This window comes from Ursus americanus, chromosome 3, assembly GCF_024610735.1.
Source record: "Ursus americanus isolate L20-20 chromosome 3, mUrsAme1.1.p, whole genome shotgun sequence".
Taxonomy (NCBI): Eukaryota; Metazoa; Chordata; class Mammalia; order Carnivora; family Ursidae; genus Ursus; species Ursus americanus.
The window spans coordinates 101,319,548-101,347,040 of NC_142129.1; the positions used below are offsets into that span (position 1 = coordinate 101,319,548).

Consider the following 27,493-nt stretch of genomic DNA (forward strand, 5'->3'; position numbering starts at 1 on the left):
TAAGTATGGCGTAAGTATATTAACTTGGATTGTTTCTATATTCTGAACACATTCTCCATGAGAGAGTATTTAGATGTAAAAAGACTTACTTTCTTGAAATGACATACTTCAGAATCCTGTGCTCAATACAAGAAGGATATGGAGTCTTGTTGGCCTAAACATGAACAGATGAAAAATATTCACCATGACTTTCCTCAAATCGTATAAATCTTATACTCTGTCTCTACCCACAGTGAAATGTAAATATATCTTCAGAAAATAAATAATGTTGTATTTTATAATATTTTCTGATCATTTAAGTTGTTGCTGCATTCAGCAGTAGAAGGGTAAGTGGTTTAAAAATCCAAGAGCTCTGTTAAGGTTAATTTCTTTCTGGTCAGTGAAGGAATTAGCCAATGACAAATTCTTTACCAGTAAAAATGAAAATACATATACTGCATTGGTTTCCTAACAGCATTGTTAAGGCCGAGTCATATTTTGAAATAATTTTGAAGATTTGTGTTATAGTTGCATAGAAATAATAATGGGAATAAAATATCTGGTATTCTGCTTAGATAGCAAATGATTTTAATTTTGTTAAAAAGATTTAAACTCACTGGCTAATGGTTGGACTTCATAAGGGCAAATGGAGTCTTTAACATACTGTTTGTAGATTCTTAATAAGAAATAGAATATCTCTATCTCAAACCTTCTCCAGGGCAAATAAGTTCCAAATTCTAAAACTTATTGTGCTTTTTTACCCCCTAAAATAATATTCTTTATTCATATATCCTAAGGAACATTAAATAGTTATTCTTATACAAAAGAAAAGCAGATAAACAAAAAGAAAAATCATGCAACGAAGACCTTACTGGTATTTAAAACCCCTCCCCCATTCCACAAAACGGATGGGAGCAGGGAAGGCAGAGGGTATATGAATTTTAAAAAAAAATAATAAAAGTAATCATAGTATGGTGGGCTTTTCTTTCTGGAAAATTCTCTCAATCCGTGACTTTTTATACTTTTTTTCTTTTCCATTTGCCAGCTAGAGTGGTATGGTGCCTGCCTGAGCCGCTTCTTCTCCACTGGAGGCTGGCTGTTCGGCAATAGATTCGAGAGGAATAATAGCATGTGATCATTCTAGTTAAAGCAGTTAATAACTGGGTAAGCGACATTTCCCTCAAATGACTGTTTTCATCGCCCCAAAGCAGTCTCCTTCACCCCATCCCCTTCCTCCCCTCCTCTTCAACAATGCCCCAACTTCCTCCCCAAATCTCCAGCTCCCAGCCCCCAGCAATCCTACACCGCAATCCTACAACTGTATTGTCCTCTTAAGCACCGAGCGATCCAGTCTGCAGAGGCAAGAAAGATTCAATCGATGGGGGGAAAAAGCAAATTGGAAAAAACTAAATGCCCCTGCTCTCCAGAAGGAACACGTAGACGGAGCCGCCGGGCCCCTAGCCCGCCGCGGGCTGCCCGGCCCGAGCTCCTAGCAGGTGCGGAGCTGACCGGCGCGCAGAGAGTTAAAGGCATCATCGCAGCCATTAGAGGGAAAAGTTGCGGCGCCGCGAGCCCGGTGAAGTCCTCCAGCCCGCCCCCCTTGCCCACTCCCCACTTCCCGAGCTGGCTCGGCGTTTAGGGAGGGCAGTGATCACGCAAGCTGGAGCAGCGGGCTGACGTTGGACGAGCTGCCAGGTAGCTGAAAGCAGGCAGCCAAGCGGCGGAGGCACTTCCCCGCCTCGCAAGCCCGAGTGTGGACTCGAAGCCTCTCCGAATCCGAGCCAGCTGGTTTTAACCTCCGCGAATCGCACTCCCCTCTTCCCAGAGCCAGTCCTCGCGGAGTGAGCAGCGGGGTGTTCGCAGTGCCGCGCGCAGGGCTCTCAGACTGAGCCTCTGATGCGTTTGCATTCCTTTCTTTTGGGGCTTTTTGGCTGTTGGCTACACTGATGTGAACCCCCCCCCCTTTTTGGAATGATGGGGATCTTTTTGGCATATGTTGGATTTGTTTTCTTTTCCGTTTTATATGTACAACAAGGGCTGTCTTCTCAAGGTAAGTCTGTGCTCGTTGGCAAATATACATTTGCTTGCGGAGTGTGTGTGTGTGTGTGTGTGTGTGTGTGTGTGTGTGTGTCTGTCTGTGTTCTCTACATTCAAAGAACGGCCCAGCAGATGTAGTGAGATTCTTAGCAAGTAACAGTGGAATAGTGTTCTGTTTGGCGTTTCTCTTTAAAGTTTATTAAATAGTAGGCAAGCTAGATTTGAGAGCAGATCTACTTGGTGTCTGACAATGAAGTAGGTTCCTGGGCAAGCGCAAACACAGGGGTGTGTGTGTGTGTGTGTGTGTGTGTGCCTTGTATCTGTGTGCATGCACTGGGTAACCACTCATGCATACATAATCATGGCAAACAAACAGAGCTGGGGATGGGGGCTCTCCATTGCCAGTCCTCCTCAGTGTAGGCAGAATTGGTTTAGTTTCCTTTCTCTGGGTCCTTGCGCCTTGGTGTGCATGTGTGTTTATCAAAGGACAGGCTCCTCTGAGGACCCATCAAAAGGCAGGACTCGCATTACAAGCAGCAGCAGCAGCAGCAGCAGCAGCAGCAGCAGCAGCAGCAGCCTGCTGAATCCAGTTGTTCAGGACTTCGCAGGCTGCAGTGATCATTTCAGCACCATGAACAGATCACATCTCTGCTGCCAGAAGACTGCATCACTTCTGCAAACAGAAATGCCATATTCCTCCTTCCAGCTCCAGCACAAAAGTCCTTTTCACATCAGAATGTCTTCTTTAGCATCTGCTACTTCCTTTAAGTATAAATACAGTTCCACTTCAGTTGAGATTATGTTGGTATTTCATAAAATTCTGAAAAGACACACTGATGGTGCCCTCTTTAAAAAGTGGGGGGAAAGTGCATCCACCCTAAATCACTCCTGCAGCCCTTCAGTCCTCCTGTCCACGAGTGTGCATTGTAATTGTGCACTTTCATCAGCCACAAATCTCTGCAAGACTTTTAAGGAAACACCAGTTCTTCACAAAGTATCCCTTAGACAAGATAAGAACCACCACCCAGAGCATTCCATGTTAAAGAAATGCCTTTGGGAGAAAGGGAATATTTCATTTTTGTGAGTTTCACCTTAACTCTGAATTTGCAGACAGGCGGTGTCAAGACTGATAGTGAAAAGACTGAAAAAAAATTTCTGGTGACTTCAAAACAGTCTTCACTCTGAACTAAAACCAGGTGTGTGATGCTTATATGCCATGATGTATGGCAATTTACAATACAGCTTGATGAGAAAGATATGAAGGTTAATGTAGAAAGAAAGGAATGTTCACAGCTTAGAAAGTGTGCGACTTGTTTCAGGGCTGTGGCCTTAAAATCACAGTTGCTAATAACTGTTTTGATATATCAGGAATGGGCATTTTGACAGGTGATCAGGGTCCATTCTGTATGACTTGAAACGACCAGTTAGTCATAGATTGTTTAGAAACTTAGAGCAAGACGCTCTCCTCATGTATCAACTTGACACATTCTCCAAAAATGTAGCTCATTGAAACCGTCTGTAAGTTCTGGGTAATGCTGCAATCTGACAAAAGGCATATGCATCTAACTGTGGGCATCTTGGCTAACAGAGGTGAGTTACTTGGCAAGCTTGTTAACCTTTCCATTATCTGGACTTCATCAACAACAAAGTTACTTAGGCAGGATACCAAAAATGAACAGGAACCAGGCAAAGGACAGGGGGGTGGGGGAGTCACAGAGGGGTTTTGTAGCCTTTTTTTTTTTTTTTAAGTCCAAGAAAAATGTAGCGAGCTCTCAAGGAACGAGAGGCTGACAAGAGTGGTGTGGGTATTCCAAAAGGATGCGTTTCTGTTTTGCAGCAAAATTTACCGAGTTTCCGCGGAACGTGACGGCGACCGAGGGGCAGAATGTGGAGATGTCTTGCGCTTTCCAAAGTGGCTCTGCGTCGGTGTATCTGGAGATCCAGTGGTGGTTCCTTCGCGGGCCCGAGGACCTGGAGCCCGGCGCCGAGGTGGCTGGTGCGCAGGTAGCCGAGCCGCGTCGCCCGCAACGCCCCGTGCGTCTGTGCGCCTCAGCCCTAGTCGTCCAGGTGCACCCCGGGGTACTGGACGCCCCTGGGACCCGCCTGGCCATCGCGCGTGAGGGACGCCCCGGAGCGAGCCGGGGTGTGTCCTGGTGACAGTACGCGAACACCAAGGCGGAGGAGGTCAGGTTGTGGAGCGCTTCCCCATTAAACCTGGCAGTAACCTCCTCCTTTCAGTACCCGCCATTGTGGAGCTGTCAGCGGCCACTACCGTGTTGTTCCATCCCAGGACACTCTCTGTCCCCCTTCCTGGACAGTGGGGTCGGCAGGGATTTTTCTGTGTCTCCACCTCACACACACACACACACACACACACACACACACCCGTTAGTGCTTCTCACGACTGAGGGTGGGAGAAAAGAGATTGGGGGCAGGGGAGAGAGAGAGGAGGGTAAAGGATGGGTAAGGGGAGGTGGGCGTGAGAGGGAGGGAAAAGGGGAAGGGGGGAGGAGGGGCGGCGGAAAGGGGCGGGAGGTGCGAAGGTAAAGGGATGGGGAGTGAGTGAAGGACGGGCCAGAGGCTACTCAGGAACACACCGGAGAAGACGGCCGAGGGGAGGGGCGGGGGGGGGGGTGAAGGGGATTGGGAAAGGGAAGCGGCGGGGAGAGTGCGTAGACAGGGTCGGAGCAGAGATGGAACCGCGGCGCAAAAGAGGCGGCGGACTCGTCCGAGCGAAGAAAGACAATCTGGAGGGGACCCGCGCAGGGGAGGCAGGCCGGGCACACACGCCGCGTCCTGTCCCGGCAAACTTCCCCCCGCGCCCGCGCCCCTCCCGGAGTCCGGCCCTCGCGCGCTGGCGTGTCCGGATCCACAGCGCAGCGCGCGACTCGGCAGCGCCCCCGCGCGGTCCCGCCGAGGACCCGCCGCCCGCGCCGCGTCGGCCTCCGCCGGGGACCCGCCTCGGGGGCTGTGCTCGTGCTCGAGGCCTCGCTGCTGAATCCCTGCAGCGCAGCCGTGCCTACCACCGCCGAAGGGGTCTCCCGAGCCTCTGGAGCAGGGGTCCGGAGTCGGGCCCGAGTCTGAGCTGCTCTCCTGTCCCGCAGGTGGAGCTGCTGCCGGACCGGGACCCGGACAGCGACGGGACCAAGATCAGTGTGAGTATCACAGCGGGCGACAGGGGGCGCGCGCGGGTGCCGGCGCCCGTGCTGGCCCCGGGGGAACTGGGGCATCTCAGGTGTTTGGAAGCCTTCTGACTCACTGTCCCCAATGAAGGCCGTTTCGCGAACGCAGGACGAGAGCCAGTTTTCTTTTTTATTTCACTGAGTACATAAAAATGGAAGCCGACTTAGAGTGGGTACAATAAAGTTATTTATTTCAATATCGTAGATATTTGAACAATTACTGGAGAATCATTTGCCAGCCAAAGGGTGTGACACTTTTTTCTTACTCTTTTTAGCAGTTATATAACTGTAGGAGTATAGGACTGCAATACTAATATTCATTCAAAGTCATAGAAATAATTATCCTTTAATAGCAAGTAAAACACTAACTTATGAAAATCTTTCTGGGCACGAAAAAATTAAAGCATTCAACAGGATGTTGAAATTGTATTGAAAACAACTCGGTTTTTAATGTGATTCATAATGAGTACAATGTATGTCTAATGACAATGCTCAAAATCATATAAATATAAAACCATAAAGCCATATAAATATAAACCATAATTGGAGAAGGTTGACCTATTGAAAATATAAAGAGGTATTTCAACTGTACTGGTTAATACTTTTAATAATTCTATGTGACATTAGAAATAAAAAGAAAATTCAATTTTTTTTACTACACCACCAGTGAAGCCCCCTGGAATCACTTTATGTTGATAGAACTGCTTACCTCATTCATAAATAGCAAGCAAGTTTTCATGACTAGAAATGAAATAGTTACATAAAGTCAGAACGTACAAGGTCTGATTATTTATTCATTTTAGGAATCTAAAAATCCAATGACCTACATTAAAAAAGAAAATTTATTCTGAAGCTGTTACAATAGTAAAAAAGTGGTATAAGATTGGAGTTATATCACAACTAAAAATATAAAAATATATTGTACTAATAGAATCAGATTCTGTGATGTATAATCTCAACATGGAAGCAAATATCAAACAAAAATAAGACATAAACCAAAAACTACAATTTATATTCATAAACTCACTTTTTAGAATATTTCAATTCAATTATTATGATATTACAGAAATTACTGTTTTCATACAGTGCTAGAAAGACTTTACTGGTAAAATCAATTGTTGGCAACACTTACCTTCACTATTTCACGTTTATACATACACAGTGGCTAGATTGTTTACTGACTACTCACGCTTCACCCTTCAGCCATGACTGTATGCTCCGAAGACCGGTGAGGAATAGCGTGCGAGGGAGCCCTGCAGTTAAGATAATGATCGTGCACTAACTACTAACAGTATCATGTAGGCTAAAAGTTCGTAAAATCTAGTGAATCAGCAAAAGTTCTAGTTACAGCCTGAGGTAGAAAGAAGTTTGTTCCCAGCTTAACAGGGTGACCTTGGTCCTGTGTCTTAAACCAGCAGTTGTTAATTTAGAATTCTCAGGAATGCTTTTATCAAACACTAATGGGAGCGGTGCCTCCTTGAGATGCAAACTTAATGTTTCCACACTAGTCCAAATGAGCCCATTTTCTTTTATTATTATTTCAGAGAGGGAGGGGAAGGGACACAGGGAGAGGGAGAATCTTAAGCAGGCTCCACCAGCCCAGTGCAGAGCCCAGTATGGGGCTGGGTCTCACAACCCTGAGATCATGACCTGAGCTGAAATCAAGAGTCGGAGCGTAATCGACAAAGTCACCCAGGCACCCCCAAATGAGACCATTTTCTAACAGCTCCCTAGATGATTCTAATGTGCAGTCAATGTGGAGAATCAAGGGCCCAAACCCCCAAACCTCAGTTTACTCCACTGTAAAGTAATAATCATATAAGTACTCTAGCTATCTTAAACTTTATTAGGAGACTCAACTGAGACTGTATTTGAAACTATCAATCCCCATTATTTTCCTAGTATTAGTATCTTAATACGTAATTTTGCATACAAATAAATACACACTATGGTTATGGTTCAAATATTGATAACTATTTGTATATACAACTCTGTATGTAAAAAAAGGATGAACACTTCCCAAGTTTCTTAATGACTATGGCCATTTGAAAGTGTATGCCTTCTTTACTTCATTTCTCTTTCAAAATCATACAAATCCTTAAATCCTGAATGTCTTATGAAATCCGTCATCCTGTCAATCATGGATAATATATGATGTATGTAAAATCTAACTGTTCTGATAAAGATGCTTATGGATATAAATGTGTATATGTATATTATACATAATACAAACTTATACCTAGTCTTTTAATATTTATATATAATTTTGCTATTAATCTGGCATAAAAATTATTAGAAGAAATAAGGGAGCCAATTTAATTTTGTAAATCAAACCAGTGTCTGATTGATGGCATCTCCAGTTCCAGTAGCATAAAGACCCACCATGGCAGGGGGTATGCCCTCTGACCCTAAGACTCCAGGTGATCTGAGCCATGCCACCCCATGACTATTGGTAAGACTGCACCAAACGTTTGAGAAGAATATTAAATAGTCACGCATATTTTGTCAGTACCTTTAGTAAGGCTTCCCGATGTGGGGATAGAAACTCATTCTCAAACTCTGTTGTGACCAACAAAACAGTGTTGCGATCTCTCTGCAGTAAAGAAAAGAGGCTGTATAGACGAAATCATTTACCGGATTCTGTGTGTGCTTCACTTGACTGAGCTGTCCAGGCAGAGGTCGATCTCATGGTTGGGCAATGGCAGCACTGCTCCTGGAACGTGGGAAATGGGACCACATGGCTAATAGAATCTGGTGCTGGCTGGATTGAACTAATTATTCCATGATTTTGTGAAGCCAGTTGTTAGTGCAACGGGATAAATATGACCTTCGGATTTGACTGTTGAGAAAATAAATAGCTCTCTGACTGTGGCTGTGAGGCTATGAAGACCCTTTAATTTTCTAGCATTAGCAAGCTCAGGAGCAAGTATGGAGACAAAATCATTTGACATAGCACCCTATTTATTTATTTATTTTTACCTGCCATTTTTCAGACAGTGAAAGTCCAAGGCAATGACATCTCTCACAAGCTTCAGATCTCCAAAGTGAGGAAAAAGGATGAAGGCTTATATGAATGCAGGGTGACGGATGCCAATTACGGAGAGCTCCAGGAGCACAAAGCCCAGGCCTACCTGAAAGTCAATGCCAACAGCCATGCCAGGAGGATGCAGGCCTTCGAAGCCTCGCCCATGTGGCTGCAGGACATGAAGCCGCGCAAGAACGTCTCAGCCGCCATTCCCAGCAGCATCCACAGCTCTGCGAACCAGCGAACGCACTCCACCTCCAGCCCGCACGCGGTAGCCAAAATCCCCAAACAAAGTCCACAATCAGGTATGGAAACCCATTTTGAGCCTTTCATTTTAGCACTCACAAACCTTCCCACAGGAAGATTGGTCGAGTAGGGTAGACAGATTTAGGTGTGATGGTTTTAACATGGAGACCTAGTGCAGTTGAAGTCATGATGGGGTGAGACGCGGGGGGCGCGAGGCTCGCCTGCACGGAGGGTATGAGCTGCTGTCAGTCCCTGACATTGTGTACAGGGGACCTCAGAGCTGGACTTTTTTTTTTTTCCCTTCTGTATTTACACATTATAAGAACAGTAAATCATGTAATGTTGGTTGCGTTATAAATGCATGTTCATTTTCTCTACAGATTTATGTATTGATAATGGCCCAAATTAGGAGACTTTCACTTCATCAAAATGTAAATGAAAGAGACAACACATTTCCAGCGGCCCATAGCTTTAAGGCAGGATTGTTCTCCAAGGGCTTTTGATTTTGAAGGAGAAACTTCAGCTGCCTGTGATGAAAGTGATGATGATAATGGGAGGAAGTGAGGGGGGATGAAAGGCAGTAAGTGCTGCCGAGATAAGGCAACTCCTGTAAATGGGCCTTCGATGCCAATTTAGGGGCTTAGTCACACATTTCCAAAGTCAGCTGTGCAAGTTAAAGCTGTTCTGAATGGCATTAATTTATGCAATCACTCAGCCAATGGAAACTCATTGAAGTTTTAACCTTGATGTGGGATAAAGGCTTCTTGGAATGAGCAGTACCCTGCCCGACCCCGTGACTGTTCTGAATTTTGTTCAAACATTTGACGTAATATTACAGGATGATCATTCTTTAAGTTTTTCCCTTTACACTTTATCATTGAAGAATTATTGATACTACTATTGGTAATAGAAAATTACATTGCTAACATTCAGTGTCACTTAGCCATTAAATACAAAAGCCTGGTCATTTCATTAGGATGATTTCAAATACATATATGGATAGATAGATATGTGGGTGTGTGTATATATATATATATATACACACACACACACACACACACACACACACACACACATATATATATAAAATATTTGCTTGTGAACAGGACCTTTAAAATAATGTGTACCAACCTAGGTTTCCTACTCATGCATCACAAGCTAATGGATATGATTTGTACGCAGCTTGACTAAGGGTCCCCAGGAGTTTGCATTGCTTTTAAATGTAGGTGAGCAAGTATCCCAGCATCCCTTGGTCATGGCAGTTTCTGCCAATCTGATGAATAAATAGCTTAGTCTTTCAGCCTCCCTAAGGCTCAGTTTGTGTGGCTTTGTCTCATTTTCCTCTTTATCATCATTTTTGTTTTTCAAGTTAAAGAACAAAACCAGAGCTGGAATGTTTATGTACATAGTTACCTATATGCATGTATACCCACATATACATATATAGCCCCCAAATTACATTTATATATGTGTCTAATGGCTAGAATTTTTGTAGTCATTATTTGATAAAGATTCAGTGTTTTGGGGGACATTGTCCCCCTTTCCTTCGTGCAAAAACAAAAAAAGAAGCCAGATGCTATATGCAAAATTACAGAGTAGTTTAGAACCTTATTTGTGAGAACTCCAAATCATGAAAGTCAAATGATTAGCCTACATAGAATATTCCAAACTAGTTATCATAAATCTGTTCCGTTGAATTAAATCAAGTGGATTACCTATTCCAATGGAGGAGTCTAAAAATCGAATGAAATGTCCTATTTCTGAATTATTTACTTTTGGATGAAATAATATACTCTAAAAATACCTATTTTAATGTATTTTCTTAGTGTTGTGATTGGAGCTAAATGATACAACTCTTGATATCTTCTGGCAGTTTTCAAGTAGAAATCACTGCTTACCTTCCACCACACCCCCAGCCTCACTTATTGCTTTCTCTGAAGCAGGATGGGAGAAGGGATGCTGACTTCATAGAAGCCTGTGTGCATCCAAAGCCATCTGCTTATAGCAAAGATTAGTATGACATATATCAAAATCTTTAATTTCTGTTTTTTTCTACCAGTGAATACTGGGAAATATTTTTGATATGCTTAGTAACATTTTTTTAACTTCTAGTTCAGAAGCTGGGGCTACTTAGCCACCCGTCCTATCCATGTGTAAGTTTCTGTGCTTGCACAATTATCGTATAGAATATGGTCTGTGGGATGGATATTTATAGAGTAGATTCACTGTAGTACCTACATCCTGATTTATAATTTTGCTTTATAATTTTTCAGGTTATTTCCAAATAAAGCTGGTTTCAACACCCATGCTTCATTTATTCACTCTCCATCCTTTCAAGAGCTTCAGTGCCAGACAACAATGACACAAAAATAGGAGACATACTTCCTCTCTTCAAACAGTGTCTATTTTTATTTGTGAGCAAACAAAATATTTGGAAATTCTATTGATCATGCATCTTTTTTTTTTCTTATTCTAGTAAAGGCAAGACATGGTGAAGACACAAAAATTAAAATCTTGCTTTTACAGACCGAGACCAGTAGTAACCTTTTGTCTGTTTTCACCTGATACGAGGAGACAGGCTTCATCCATGGTGCATGTGTTACAAAAGGCTGGTTTATCTGGACTTTTAACTTCATGATCGTCTCAGACGTAGTTGATTAAATTATTTAGGCTGAATTACTCAATTCTTAATTCATAGTATTTTTCTGTCAAAGAATTTCTGTCTCTGTGCAGGAAAAGTATTAGCTGAAAGTAATTTGGTATAGATACAGATATATAATGTTCAAATTGTCATATGAATAACCAGCTTTCCTAAAGCAGAAATGTACTCAAAACAAAAAACAAGATAGAAAAAGAGCCTCTTTTCATCTACACACCACAAGATAAAGAAAAGATTTAAATGTCATTTAATATAGCTAATCCCATATTTTTCCAATATTTTTTCCAAGTTAGCATGTGACTGTACCCTTCTGCTTTAAACTATTTATCTTTATGACACCTCCTTTTAAATTCGTTTGATAAGCCTTGATTAAAACTAAAACAATGAGGAAAAATGATAAAGCAAACGGATAAACAAAACTTGGCTTTTGCACCCCTTGTTTTCTCATCTCCAGTCCTTCTGAACTCTCTCCAGTTTTGTGCACCCATAACTAACACTGGAAGAAGTGTCCTGCACATGTTCTGAGGAGGAAGACTCCTGACTCTAGCACGCAGTGGTTTCCTTCCACCTCCACAGAGAACAGGGAGACGTACTTGAGCCTCCCCTCCCCAAGCACCTCACTGTCCCCCCCCCCCACCCTCTACTTGGGTCTTCCTGTCTCATCCTCCCCTCCTTTCAGAAGCCCAAGGTGCCCTCCACAGGCCTCCCCACCCCCCCCAACCCTCCCTTTGTTCCTACCTTCTTTCCCTGCTACTGACCCCTCCCCAAGCCCTGAAAAACTGGCAAAGCAGATGGAATCCAGCCCCCACCCGCCTCCCCCACCTCCCCCAGCAACGGGCAGGGGGTGTGGCCGCCCACTCCCACTACTAGCACCTCCCTCACACCGTCCGCAGTCTGCAGCCCCGTCCCCCACTCCACGTCTTGTCCTGTGCAGTTGTAGGACTCTCTGTCCCCCTCCCTGTGTCCTCTCGATTTCTGTTAAAGGTCAACCTCTCTTTGTTGGCTTCTCCCCCAGATGCCTCTCTTACATGTAGTCCTGTCGCATTGTCAACTCCCTGATCAATCATCCATTTTTAAGACTTGGACTGCTAACTTTCCCTCACAAAACTCCTCCACTCAGGTTTCCATTTCTGATTTCTTTATGGAGAGCCAGCCGAGGGTTCACTATGGTCCCCAGCACATCTCCGCACATGCCTTCTGTAAGTGCTGGGGCAGGTGGCCTTGGCTGCACGTTGGCTGCCTCTGCACCACTGGGATGCGGCACCTGTCCCCCCGCCCCCCATCCTGGGCTGGGCTGTGGCCTCTTGGACGGTAGGCTGTGAAGTTATGTTATGCACGTAATGCAATGCCAAGTCCACACTTGGCCTTTCTGAGGCCTGGCCACATCTGCTGTGGCCTCTTAGAAGCCAGGCACCAGGTAAGAAGTCCAACTACCTTGAAACCACCTTACTGAGAGAAGCCCAAGCTCCCCAGCTTTTACCCTCAGCCCCTGCTGCTCTTTCAACCAGCGCTGCTCAGCTGAGCCCAGCTGACACTGACTCCTGAGAGAGAAAAAATAATTGTTGCTTGAGGACACAAGGTGTTAGGGTGGTCTGGGTTGGGCTCCTGAACGCAAATACTCAAAACTAACTTTATCTTAGCTTTCTCACCAAAAAGAAATGCCCTTCCTCTGGTGTTCCCAATTCTTTTAATAACGTCATCCCAAACACAGGTCTTGTGGAAACCTTGAAAACCTTCTTATTTCCTCTTCCTTTGGTTGCCACAGTGAATGAGTTTTCAGTCCCTCTGTCTCTTCAAAATGTCCTTGAACAACTGCATCTTTTCTGTTCCTCCCAACAGGGACTTAGTTCTCAACATAGGCCCTCTTCACTTTCCCCTTCTCTTGCAACAGCTCCTAACACTTTGCCTGTTTAAATTCTAATGCCTCGAACAGATCACAACAGACCAAGTATGAACTAATTACTATTTCCAAAGCATCATCACAAACTTTCATGGTCTAATTTCCAGCCTTGTTTCTCCTGAGTTCCCAGTCCTCATGCCCATAATCTTCTTAATTAGTATTTCCTCAATGTTTTCAGATACTCTCTTACCTCTGTGACTTTGCAAATGTGTTTTCTCTGCTGGGTTTTTCCCTCTTAGCTGAGTTCCTACTCAAATGCAAATTCTTTTATAAATCTTCCTCCAATCCTCTCCTCTCTGAATTGACTGTTTCCTCTTTCAGGGCTCGCAGCAACTTGCTTACACTTCCTTTGAAGCCATTGTTGTGTCTTGTAGGGTAGCAAGTTTTCCAGGACTTTCCTCCTTTCCTGGCTGGATTCCACCCTAAGTTCTGGGAAGCCTGTCTCAGGCACTAGGGGTCGTAGGTCACCCAACAATAACGTCCAGGCTACAGACATTACAGTTTGCATTTGTGTTCCTCCAGGTGCCAGAACAAGTGGATTTCACGTTTGCAGGAGAAAAGGAAAACAGGGACAGTAAATCTTTGTTTTTCTCTTTTTTTCCCTTATAATTGTATTTGCATAAATAGATAATACTGCCACTATTCCAAAACTGACCGAGACTCTGAACGTTGTTTCTCAGAGTGTCCTGCAGACAACTTAAGCCGGACTCACCAGGGAGCTTGTTAAAAATTCATATTCTAAGTCTCCACCTAGCACCTGTTGAATGAAAGTCTCTGAATCTAGAATCGGAAATAGGCATTTTTATGTGTGGCAAATGATGAAAATGATAAAAAGGTCTTACGGATGAGGAAACAATTTGTATCATTTACCATGAGATATGCATGCATGTGTGATGCTACAGATACTTTTATAGAAACTGGTCTTCTGCCGTTATTTATTTTCCTGTATTGAGGTGGACTTTTGTGAAGCTGTTCTCTTCACTCCTGTGATCAACAGCTGGCACTTAGAAAACTGGCTGTGGTTAAGGGGTAGCTACGTTCCTACGTGTGAGGCTCTAGTCACTCAGCAGGGATGCTGATTCTCTGAACTCCAAAATATGATTGTTGTGTTTTCACCATGAGGTGAACCTGAGCATCGAGAGGCAGCTGTTGCTACAGCTGCTAGAAACCGAGAGCTCCAGCCAGCTCCTCCGTGGCTCGTAAACATGGCTGCTTTCCAAAAGTGGCCAGAGTTAGCAAGCATGATCTTGAAGCAGAACTCAAAGCTGGTGCGGGAAGGCAGATGAGGGCTGGGGGGTCTTGCCGGAGACTGTTTTCCTCATTTAAAATATGAGGAAAGGGTGTCTTACATTTAGGGAGAGAGCCAGTACTATAATTTAGACCTTAATGTTGATTTTGGTTTAAATGATCCAACTTGGCTGCTTACACAGGTTAAATTAATTTGATCACTGTAATTCTATCAGTTAAATGGCTGCTATGTAAATCAAGTGTCTATGAATAAGATGAAAAATAGATTTGAGGCAGTGCTTTAGATAATACAGGCCACGGAATCTGCTAGAGCAGTGTTTGAACCGGAATTAAGTAGATTAAAAGTCTATACTGGCTAAATTCACTCGCAAACCATATTTACTCATTGAAATTCAGTAACCAGCTAAGTCCATAAAACCAAGACCCAGCTCTATGTTGGAAGGGCTTTTCAATGCACCACTGGCCACATTAAGGTTCACTTGTGATTGCCAGGAGCTCTGCAATTGAGGAGACCTAAAGCAGAATTGCCAGTGTGGTAAGCTCCTGTCTCTAATGATTGCCTGAGCCTTGAGATTTCAGAGAGCTGCCAGGGAAGCAGCTATCTGGATAGATAACCAAAGGTTTGAGACGTTGCTGGAAAGAATTCTGTTGGTCAAAGTAACACATGTCCTAGAAAAGACAAGGGTCCCTTCTCCCAAGGAACACTGCTGCCGCGTATAGCCTAACACAGGTGCATTCATTTCTACCGCAGGGGGCCGTGGGCACAGCAACTCCAAGTCATCTGCATAACCCACAGCTGGCCGGGTCTCCCTTTCCTCATTTGTTAAATGGGAACGATGGTATAAACCTCTCCAAGTTTTGAGAATTAAATGAAATCATATATAGAGAGAGCTTAGCATTGATCAAGCCCTCAATACATGATAACTAGCTGCTGTATTAATATTGTTGCATATGCTTTATAATAATTATATAATTATTCTGATTATTATTAGGAGCAAGGTGGTGCTGAGAGTAAATGGTCTATACAACCTGGCTCTTGGCTCCGCTGTGACGAATATATCCCTTATTGGGTGTGTAGGTAGGTGAGGGGTTAAAGAAGGAAGACTGAGTCTTCATTCCTGGCTTATGTTTTATCATATATAATTTCAGAACTTTCTTTTTTACTTCTGTCACAATGCCATTAATTGATGATAAATTTTGCCCTATATGTAACCATACTAAATATATTAACCACCAGCTGTGGTGCCCAAGGTTGTAACGGGATCCTTACTGTAAAGCGTAATAAAATTCCAAAGGATTGTTAAGAATTTGAACTGCGGAGCCTGGATAAAGAGCCATGTATTTGGAAACCGCACATGGCTGCTAACTTAATTAAATTCAAGCTTTCAAAAAAGCCCCTCAGAATTTTTAAAGTCATAAAATGATCAAAGATACATGTGAAAACATAAACAAGGGAGAACAGTTAAAAGCCTTAAAAGGAAAAAAATACAATGGATTTAGAACCCAATAAACCCCAGCTTGTTTGTTGAGTGAGCTGTGTACAAAATATCTCTGAACCTCCAGAACCATTATTTATAAAAACAGATATTAACACATATGCCCTAAGGGCCATTTTCAGCATTAAGAGACATGATGTGTTTTAAATATCTATCAGGGTAAACCTGGCAGGGAGTTAGTTCAGCATTGGTTGGTTCCTTCCTCTTTACCTACCGGATTTTAAAGCATATTATTAAATAACTATGATTTAAAGGGATAATAAAGGAACATAAATATGAATAAAGATGAAAGAAAATAAGAAGCCTGAAATCTCTCAAATTATATAAAATAATATAATATCTGATGAGCTAAAAATATAAGACCTAAGGAAGAATTTATTTAATTAAAAGTGACAAAAGGAAACATTATTATAATTTATGATAGGTGTCCAAATGAACTCAAATTAATTAAAGAGCTAAGCAGAAAAGAAAATCAGAGAAAGATTAGCACAAAATCAGAGGCTTGAGGCTTTGAAGATTTAAAGTTACAAAATGTACAAGTGAAAATAACATTTTACTATAAGTAATTTAAAACATTTGTTTAATTAAATCAAATTTAAGTAAAAAAGTGATACAGCAGACAAGGAAATATGTGTGTCTCATACATAGGAAAAGAAGAAAATAATCTCAGTTTTACATATGCTGTGATTATGTCATCCATTCCAAATGACTCAGCGATACCGAAATAAACTTAAATCAATTCTCTATTTGACAGCAAAACCAAAATAGAAAATATCTGGGGCCTAATATATAATTTTCAATGGTAACGACAACACAAAAAGTATAAAATATCTATTTTAAAAAAAACAATTGCAAGCAATCTAAATATGAAGACCATTGGAACACTTTGTTCAGAGAGTTTAGGTTTGAGTAAATGAATGAATATGCATGGTTTTGGATGAACAATTTCAATTTTAAATATGTTAGGTTTTTCAAAAGTATTTATAGACTTGATGCAGTCTCAGTCAAAACCCTAGTCTTTTTTTAAAACTTGACACACAGAATGTTGGCAAAGATTTTTAGAATCAATGTGTATCATCAAGGTTACAGTGACTCAGGCATTTTGCTATCTGATTACTTGCACGGTGAATTCGTACTTTCCTTCTGGAGGAAAATTTATCTGGACAGATCAGTCACAGGGCTTAGCCCGTGTGTCCCACTCATACCTGAAGCGATGCTCCTTGGAGGAACTTCCAAGATCAGTAGTGAAGCAGCCCAGATGCACCAGCGGAGATGCTACTCACAGAGGCCTTCCCCAAACAGCAAATACCCAAATGACCAAAAGTAAGGAAGTTACCTAATGAATGTGTTAAAACCATGCAGTTATTACACAGGTTCTAAAATCAAGTTTTAATGAGATTAGATAAGATTCAACTCAGAATACAATGTAAAAAATAGAGGATACAAAACATAATTTAAAAAATATAGAATACAAAACTTTAAATCAATCTGAGATACTTGCATAGAAAAATGATAAATATTATGAAAATGTGCATCAAAAGTCAAGATCTTATGATTTTTAATTATTTGATTATTTTGTGTGTATAATTAACATTTGTACAATGATAATTTATTGCTTTTGTTATATGGAAAAAAACCCATGTTATTTAGAATTTCCCAGATTTAAAGATAGGCTAATGACAGAGGCGCCTGGGAAGCTCAATCGGTTAAGCATCTGACTCTTGATTTCGGCTCAGGTCATGAACTTGTGGTTGTCAGACAAAGTCTGCATCGTGTTGGGCTCCACGCTCAGTGGGGAGTCTGCTTGGGATTCTCTCTCTCTCTCTCTCCCTCTGCCCTCCTTTCCATGTGCTCTCTCTCTCTCTTTCTCTAAAATAAATAAATAACTCTTAAAAAAAAAAAAGACCAGTGATAACTCATGAGAGAGAAAACAAACAAATAAAATATACTCAACAAATTAAAAAAGACAAAATAAAATAATGGGTAAGATTGTGGAGGTCGTGACAAATTAAAAATATATACAGTCACATGTATGTACACATGCACACGTTTATACATACATGTACACGTGTGTGCATATATATATATGTATATATAAAAGGTACTACTATGAAAGTGGTATACTTGGAAATTGCTAGTAGCCTTGAAATTAAGAACACTGTATGTTAATTCCTGGGAGCTGGATAGAGAATCTGACCATCATATTATTCTTTTTGTTTTTCTAAATATAATGACTGTGATCTTGATAAGTTTATTTTGATTAAACTAATCAAGCACATGTAAAGTCCATAAATTAAATATCATGCAGTCATTTTTCCTCTCAGTAGTATGACTCATTCATCCCCCAATTCAGAGGGAGTTCAGAGCGGTGAGCAATGGTGCAGTCATTGGTACTGTCAAGGAAAATTAGTACCCTGGAAGATTTATAAATGATAATTATGTTTTATTTAATACATCTTTTAAAAAGTCTGAGAGAGCATTTTTGCATGAATTTAGAACCCTGTATGCATTAAAAAAAAAAACAGTATAGGTTAAACGTTTAGTGCTTGAATTAAAGCAAATTGTAAAACTAGGAGTTAGGATTCCTCATTTCACAAAGATGATGACTGTGGAGGCATTGAAAAAATACAAAGTAAGAAATTACATTAAACACTCGTTCTCTTCACAGACATAAGCATTTTAATAAAGATTAATGCGGTCGCGCTGCATTTTAAAGTAGAAGGGTCTGAAGCATTGTGAAGTGAGGGGGTCTGTTATGGGACTGATTTCTTTCTTGTGTTATTTATATGTTTTATGTTACAGACATTCTTAGCAGCATCTTCAGCCATTTGGAACATATTTGAGTTTTAATTTTTCTGATTAAATAAACATTAATTTTCTCATTTCTCTTAGCATTGTAAATGGTTAATTTGAAAAATACTGCATTTAGGGAACAAGCAGTAGAAACACAACTACTAAATAGGAAAAAACCCTTCAGAGTGTAAAAACTCAATTTCAGACAATCTGAAAATATGAGTATTTTGAAGATATGAACTATGTCTTGATATTTTTGGTGTTATTGCAGTGTCTAGCATTGTGTTTAGCATGTAATTAGAGTTAAATAGATGTTTAAGGATTGGGTATGATGTTTTGGTTCATGTATAGTACAAACCAGTTAGGATAATACCACTGCTGAGAAGATACATGACTTCTTATATAATTTGGTCAGTCTCTAACAAAACCACCCCAGATACCTATGTATTAATGACGAACACACTTGGGTCATCCTTCATTGCATACCATGGCAACAACAACATTCATTTATTTAAAATTGTATTTAATATCAAATCATCTTTAGAAAATTTGATGAGCAGCCCCTGGCAACTATGTACTTTTATTGTATCTGCGTGCCTTGATAAAAAGGATATGGATTAAAAGTATATATATAATATATATATAATATATACTGCTTCATCTCTGTTAATTAATTCTGATGGCTAAGGTCATTTCTGTTATGAAGTTCATTTATAAAACATTCTAATTTAGATAATTTTGAAATAGATGGGTTAAGGAAAAATGTACAACCATTGGCTCAAACCTGGAAAACATATGGGTAAAGTCTTAAAACATTTTTCTTATGTTAAAATAAGTGTGTTTTCTGAAGCTATATAATTGGTGTTTTTCTATATCCTGTTGGCATTAGGTCCTCAAATAATTTTTTCCTCAAAAGCAAACTTTGCTGAACAATTAAAATTAATGTTTAAATGGAGGCAAATTATTGTATGAATTATATTGATATCTTTATTTTTCAGTTTATGTAAGAAGATAAGTGAAAATTGAAATTGCATATTTGCAACTTTTTTTCCTTCTCCTTCCTTTACTTCTGTGTCTTTATTCTGAATGCCTCAGTTGCCATTTCTGTAAAAACGTGAGATGTGTTTCTTTCTTTGCTGAGGGATTCTTCTCAGTTGATGTGGGAGGGGGGCACCCATGACAGGGTGCAGCAGGAGTGTAGGCGGAAAGAGAGATCCTTTACTTCACCAGCTCGTGAGTGAGTGCTCGAATATGAAAATGCAGCTTGCTTCCCTCTCCACGCAGTAGGCAGTAATTCTGGCTGTGGTGCACCTTATGTGAGCGTCCTCACCCAGGGCACACTAGTCCAGCCCGTGTGATGCAGAGCCATCCCACCTTGACCCCAGCTGTCCTCGTTGAATGTGCTTACATAAGCCCTTTGAGGGATTTGGCATTGCTCGACAGTACTGTCAGCACGCGTGTAGTCCCTCACAGGGCATTTGTGATCACTCCAACAAGGTGTGGGTTAATATCTACCTTCGCATTATGAATAAAGAATGTGCTAATTAATACTGAAAATACGCATGCAGAAGGCATATTTAAACTCCATGAGTAAATAGTTGCAAGCCCCTGAGCAGCGTTTATTTATGTACTGGTGAATGCAGTGCTAATAAGAAGTCATTCTTATCCATGCATTAAAGGAGTCATTAAATGTATGTCATATTAAAAACTTCACTCTCTGGAAACATTTTGTTTTCCACCAATTTATATTGCTCTCCATTCCATTTTGTCAAAGCAGCTCATATTTCCAAATATTTCTAACAGACTGAGAGTCTAGAGTTTGCAGCCTTGAAGAATCTCCAGAGGAGACTGTGATGCACATTAGCTTGTAGTTGAAACCGAGCTGGTTCTGAATCTCAGTGGCCCCACCCACTAGCTGGGCAAACTCGAGCACATCGCAGGTTCACCAGCTTCAGCTCCATAATTTGGAACCATTGTAATAACTTCATGAGACCACAGTCAGAGGTAAAGAAATAGTAAGGGTTCAAGAGATATTTGCTCATCCTTGTGCACTGAGATCAGTCTTGGATGAGTGAGTTACAATGAGTGCGCTGTTTTGAGACGCCCTGTGGCCTTAGCAGGTGGGAGGAACCATCCCTTGACGTGTTCCTTCTCAAGTCACTGTAGAAGGTGGAAACCCTGATATCCTGCCACGGATAGAGTCTGGAAAATTCTATCCTGAATGGCGTATCAGCCATGCACCTTGGCAATTAGACTGTGTACATGGGCAGCTGCACTTTTTAAAAATTTTCCCTTAGCTACAATAAGAGGCCTCATGACTAGAACAGAGCTGTAAATTTGCCGCCGAAAAGGAAAGAGAAGAGGAAATTTACACAGTTGCCACCAACGTGCCAGGGCACAATAAAATAGGCAATTTATGTATTAGGTCAAAATGAAGCACATTTCTTTTAAAAAATGGATTTCTGGAAGAAATTGGCACGGGATCCATAAGAATTCTAACAAAAAGATATTCTATTAAAAAAATTCTAGGGTAAAATCATCCTATTATCTGACCTTTCCCCTTAAATAGTGATTTAGTATGTGCAAACCTGAATAAAAATTGCGTTAAAAGCTAGCTCAAATTTTCTCACACAGCTGTTTTTGTTTCTTAAAGCTGGCATCTGTAATAAAAGAGAAGTATGTCAAAGGGTCTGTCTGTCCCTAGAGCTGCAATGGACACTTCATTCTTTATAAACTTGGCCTCCTTACAGACAAAATATTTGAGTGTTGCTTCTTTTATTATTGGAGCATTTTCATTTTTAGGTTTGTTCAGATGATAAGCCTCACTCATACTCACTTGTATAAAATAAAGACTCTGGAGTAAGACTGTGGAGCCACATCGCACGAGAGAAATTGTTTTCTTTCTCTTTTCTTGCTGATTTGACTCCACTAGAGCCTCACACAGGAAAGAGAAGAGAATTATACCCAAATTTATAGACATACCCTGCATTGATCGTTCCTCATATCTAAACCAGTGAAAAGCTGTACTCACATAGGAAATTTACCTATCGGAAAATATCCGCAGCCAGGAGAAGTGGATATTTGGGGAGCTGGTATAATTTAGATGGCATAAATTCTCCAGACAGTTGTCTAACCGCTGCACTTAGTGCTTTGCATTCATAACCTGGTACACAAGAGCTCCGGTGGCCTTCTTCACTCCGTCACGAACGAGTGGTGGCACTTTAAAACAACCAACTTAACTTTCTTAGCCCTAGGCTTTCAAATTGAATAAAAAGCTTGAAAAAAAAAGAAGTTCTTGGAAGAGGACATGTGGGAATGATGGTGGAGCCACCTTGTACTCAAATAATTAAATGAATTTGGAGGAACCTTTAAGCTCTTAAAGTCTATAATGTGAAAAGTTCAAAATATTATTATGTCATATGACATTTGCTACGCTATATGAAGCAAAACAAACTTCACGTCTTATTCATGTTTAAGAAAACTCAAAGTCTGATGATGTTTTTGTATCTAGTATTTATCAATTCAGAGTTGGGGGAAAGAAACTTTAGATCAGTTTTTTTCTTCTTTTTTCTCTGAAGCATGTGATAACCAGTGCATTTTCTGTGAAAAGATTAGCATACATTCAAATAACAGCTTCACATCTTGATTTAACAGATGTGGAGACAATGGAGCAAGGTCGTTTGCCTCAGGGAGTTTCTTTAAAAAAGCACGTCCTTATTCTAAGTTGACCCGACTTGCATTGCTGTCTCTTCATTTCTTAATTTACTACGTATTATCCATGGGACTTAGGAGGAGTTATTCTATGTCATTGAGTTACATTTTCCTGATCTATACATTTACTATACAGAACTGTTGAGGGGATGAACTGACAATGTATGCAATGAGACAATGTATACACATTCCCGTGCGTATTCCCTGACACACAGTAGATGCCCAACGAGTTTTAGTCTTTTTGGAAATGGATGTGGACAAGAGGGTTGCTATATTGTTAAAACACGCCCAGTGTCTTCCCGCCTCATGACCCTGGGTGCAGGGAAGAAATGGCAGTACAGATAGAACAGTTTAAAAAGGAAGGCACTAAAAGAGAGCTAAGTTCTTCCAGCTGGCAGACAGATGAGAGGGGCAAGGCCGACTTTGCAGTCTGGGAAGTTGTGCTGAGTAAAACGAGGCAGGGAGATGCAGGACTGAGCTCTCCATGGCAGTGGTTCTCACATGTGGTGTAACTGCAGCCCGTCACCGATTGCACAGAATGCCAAGGTCTCACTCCTATGCTGTGATTGTTGTTTTTTGTTCTTGTTGTTGGTTTCTTTGTTTTTTTTTTTTTAAAGCAATAGATGGAATTTTTTGTTCTTCTTTGAAATAATAAGTATAGTGAAGACAAAATATTGGAAGCTTTTTTCTTTTTCTTTTTTTCACATTTCTCCTTAGCCAAATTCTCTTTTGTCACAGTCAGCCTCTTGAGAAATGCTTGCTTTTCCACATCTCAGTGAAGGTGATGTGACACTGGCTATTGCATGAGGTAGAAGAGCTGAAAACTGGAAACTAAGTTTCTGCATTCCTTAGACTTCTAAGGCGACTTATCAGACTTTTCCATTTGCAAAATGGAGAAAATACCTTTCCAGTGTTACAAAGGCTTGGGGAATTACACCTGAGAGAGAACTATGAAAATCTTTAAGCCTAAAAACAAACGAAAGTCATCGTTATTACATAGAAGTCAAAGGACGGCGTGAAATGGCATTCTGAGTCAGAGAGAATTCTCTAGGTTCTATTAGGCTGCTCTTCGTCTGGCCACACTATCCGTACATTTTCTTCGCATAATTTAGGTAATAGTATCTCTCTTCTTCACAGGGAATTTTGTGTAAGGGACAAAATCCTTAAAACTCTCAAGGCGTTTTTTAGACATTGAGAGTCATAAAAAGTGTTGTCCCTTGCCTTTAATAAGCTCACAGTGGAATCAGTGAGATAAGCTATGAATGTAATGAATTACAAGTTAATGTAGGCCATGCGAAGGCCTTTGGAGAGGCGAAGCCCGTATACTCTGAAGTTCGGGGGAGAGTGAGATTACAGCGAGCTGGGGGAACACACAGAATGGACGCAGGCTATGTGAGGGGAAGAGTTGCTTAAATTCATGGTCATATTAGGGATTAACAGCTCACCCTGCCTGGCCTGGGCATAAGGCAAAAGAAACCAACTAAAGCAAAGGAGGAGATCCAACACAATGTCTGTCATACTAATATGAAAAAAAGATTACACAGTTATTATGCTCAATTTAGAAAATGAAGAACAAAATGTATCTTGTTTGGGATCTTAGAAATGAGAGGCAGCAGAGGAAATTGGAGCTCAGGGCTCCTAACTGCAGTCCTGGCTCTCATTATTTCACAAAAGTAAAGTGTTTCTATCTGTGAAGATAAGAATAAAGCAGGGTGAGTGGCCAAAGTTTGTTTTTTTTTTTTTAAATAAGAACTTTCTATAGAATAGAGTATAATAACATGTTTGATAATAATGTAATATTCCAAATAGTGTACATCTGAATGGAAAGGACTATGATGATTATTTGTTAAAAGAACACACGACAAATGACAGCATTCAGAGTCTTAGATCTCACCAAGTCTTTGGGTTTACAAAGATAAAGGAGTCCATATTTCTTCATTCAAGACCTAAAACAGAAAGAAGAGAAAAACATTTAGTGATTTAATGATAAAATTGCTTTAGAATCTAATGTACAGGGGGGATAAAACTTTGTAATTGTCCTGACAGAAATACATTTCATTTAATAGAAATATGCTAGGAAATGCATGTACCTAGAGCAGATGAATGAGTACTAGGAAAAAACAAGTTACAGTGGCATATTGCATATCTGATGGCAGTTCAAAATTTTAGTAGCCTTAAAATACTCTTTACAGTGTGCAGTTGGCTTTCTTTCCGATTATACTGCTTATGTAAATTTTGTTTTAACTTGCACATGCTGGACATAGTTTGGTTGGAAATGTTGGGTCAAAATGAAGTAGCTGTTCCCTTCATATCTTTCTGGGAACAATGAGCTCAGACATTTCCTATGAAGGGTTGATTATTTGAGGAAGGGGCAGCATAGTACATGACCTGAGCAAGTGTGAGCCAATCTGCAATGCCCATGCTGAAAAGGAAACCATTATTTCACAAAATATCTTTTTTGAAGAGTGAATCATTTTGCTTGCTTTTATTGCTCTTAGCATTATTTAAACCTTTACTCAATATGAAACATATTTTGTGTCAAGTCAAGTGCAGTTGGCTATTCAAAGAGACATGTAATCGTTTCTTTCTTTTCTTTTCCTTCCTTCCTCCCTTCCTTCCCTCCCCTCCCCTCCTTTCTTTCTTTCTCTTTCTTTTCTTTTCTTTTCTTTTCTTTTCTTTTCTTTTCTTTTCTTTTCTTTCTTTCTTTTTCTTTCTCCTTTTTTCTTTTTTCTTTTCCTTTTTTTTTGATTAAATGAATCCTTGTCAAAGAATTTCTCTTCAAAAGATAATAAGAATATATATTTAATTTTGGAAAGCTAGTGGTTCTACATAGATTGTATGTATGTCCCTTGCATGAACTCTTTGCTGGGAGCTGCACATCACTTATACCACCACTTTTGCATTGTTGAACCTTCTTACCCGGCTTGAGTGAAGGCAGCCTGCAGAGACTCACCATTAACTGCAGGGTCTTCAGACGTTAGGATTCTGTGAGGAGATACTGTGTTAAATATATGGCCCACTACCAAACAAAGACAGTCAATGGCAGCACTAGAGTAACCTAACCAAAACCAAACCAAAACAAAACAAAAACCCAGCAACAACAGTAACAAAAAAACAGTAATGCTAGTCTACTAAATGGCCATCTTAGAACCCCCAAATGTTTATTTCTACAGTGATGTTTTGAGAGCATGTGTTTTTGTCTCAATTTTTATCATTTGGCAATGTGGACCTGAACATGATTAGCAGAAATATTCAAAAGATCGAACTTCCATACCCTTACCCCTTCAACCTGTTTCAATCTATCTCCAATTAAAAAAAAAAAGAAAGAAAGAAAAAAGAAAGAGCCCTCCCAAAAAAGAAAGAAATGCTTTGAGCTTCATCACATTTTTGTTTTCTTACTAATAAAGGTATTTGATACATAATTAGTAGCTATAAGCTTACCGAATAAAATGTACGAAGAAGAAAATGCAAGAGTACAATTTAGTTCTCTCCCTTACAATGTCCTCAAGCTCTTTCAAAAATTTCCATCTCTTGATAGCACTCACTTTTCCTCAGGTTTCAAGAGTAAACAGTTGAGAATGATCTTTCTCTAAAACAAATGCCCTAATGCACCCATCCCAGAACACATTCTCCCCGCCCTTGAGAAGCCTGCTGCTCTCAGTTTGGGATATACTCCTGTGGTTTTATGCTTTTGCAGTAGTAAAACAGGGGATGCGTTTTTTCGGTACCAGTAGAGGAATAACCAAATGACTATAGTGAATGATCCTTAAAGAATCACTTGAGGGAAGAGTGTCTGTATTTGTTGCTCTCAGTGTTCCCAACCATGGGATGGCATTGTTTGAAAACAGACAAAACAAAACAAGACCAACTTCCTGGGACTGAAATACTTTGTGTTGTTATTTGCAGTGCATGCCAAGACATTCATGAGCACCAGAGCCAAGCTGGCGAGCTAATTAAATATATATATGTATGTGTTTAAAACAGCCTAATAAGGAGCATTGGAAATCTTCAAGATGAGCGAATATCTTATAACTTCTTCCGCAGGTGCGAGGATAGCTACAAGCCATGGACTTTCTGTCCTGCTTCTTGTTTGTGGCTTTGTGAAGGGTGCTTTGCTTTAATCTAAAGTGCTGACTTTTTTCCAATATCACTTTCTCTTCTTAAAGCAAAGAGCAAATCGCCTGTAAAATCTACGGAGCGGACAGCAAAGTTGACCCTAAACTCCAAGCACCACTCTGCACCCACTGTTCTCTAATTACCTACCCAAGGAGCGCCTGCTTCCGGAAGCATAAACGAAGAGGCTATCACACGCTTTGTTCATAACATTTTCTTGGGCAAATCACTGGTCTTTTATTTCAAGAAAATTAGTGTGAAGTGATAGGACATTTTCTAATAGCAAGATCTATTTTGTTTTTTCCTTTTCTTTCGGCTCCTTAAAGCATCATCTCACTGACTGCTCAGGGGTTGGCCTGAACGTCATCGGTATAGTAAATATTTACGATGGATACCACTGATTTCCTACTGAAAGACACGTTATCTGCAGGAAACAAACAGAAATCAAAAAAAGCTACAGAACATAAACTAGCATCAAACAAAATCCCCGTTTTGGGGCAACAGCAAAATCATCAACACTGCGAGTCAACAAGGAGAACATTATTTTAAATAAGACATAATAAAAGGAAGATTTTTTTTTAAATTTTCTCTTTTTTCTTGGATTTTTTTTTGCCTTTTTCTTGATTATGGTTCTTGTTCAATGGTGGCAAGTGCTGATTACGGCCAATCCCTGTCAATCCTGGGAGGTTTATATAAATACATTTTGAGTGTTCTATATTTCAATGTATTTTAATTCATTTTGCAATTCCCATATATGCAAACTTGACAAATTCTGTAAATTGCTTATAGTATGTGTGATATAACTTCAAAGTAGATAGACTATGACCCTCATGCAAGCTGATTTCTATCATTAAATATATAAATATATACATAGAGACATCTATATGTTGGGCCACCAACCAACTTTTTTTTAGATGAAGCATTTGTTTTTCACTTATAATTCATATATTGTGTGAATTTTGTAATGCCTTGTTTCACTTCCACAGGTTTGACAGCTGCAGACGGTCTCTGTTGCCCTCTGCTTCCTTCTGGAAAATGCATTTTCAAAATTGTATCGGTCTCTGATAAATGAATTAATTTTGTTGTGTGTATGCTGTGTTGAAA

The 27,493-nt window shown here is 40.4% G+C and overlaps 1 protein-coding gene across 2 annotated transcripts; it reads left to right on the forward strand.

Annotated features, from left to right (window-relative positions):
* Positions 1–1,736: 1,736 nt before the first annotated feature.
* Positions 1,737–27,493, forward strand: VSTM2A (V-set and transmembrane domain containing 2A). 2 transcript variants are annotated; one of them, XM_045788535.2, is made up of 5 exons: positions 1,737–2,029; positions 3,854–4,020; positions 5,121–5,171; positions 8,192–8,528; positions 26,443–27,493. In XM_045788535.2, the coding sequence occupies exons 1-5, from the start codon at positions 1,951–1,953 to the stop codon at positions 26,529–26,531; spliced, it is 723 nt and encodes a 240-aa protein (XP_045644491.1). In that variant the 5' UTR covers positions 1,737–1,950; the 3' UTR covers positions 26,532–27,493. The 2 variants fall into 2 exon arrangements, with proteins under 2 accessions (XP_045644491.1, XP_045644492.1); XM_045788536.2 differs by having other exon boundaries at positions 26,321–26,525.

Excerpts from the sequence above, each read along its gene's own strand:
- VSTM2A (XM_045788535.2), top strand. The coding sequence starts at position 1,951 with ATGATGGGGATCTTTTTGGCATATGTTGGATTTGTTTTCTTTTCCGTT. Across the intron at positions 4,021-5,120 it reads CCGAGGTGGCTGGTGCGCAG|GTGGAGCTGCTGCCGGACCG; the intron begins GTAGCCGAGCCG and ends CCTGTCCCGCAG. Across the intron at positions 8,529-26,442 it reads CAAACAAAGTCCACAATCAG|CAAAGAGCAAATCGCCTGTA; the intron begins GTATGGAAACCC and ends CTCTTCTTAAAG.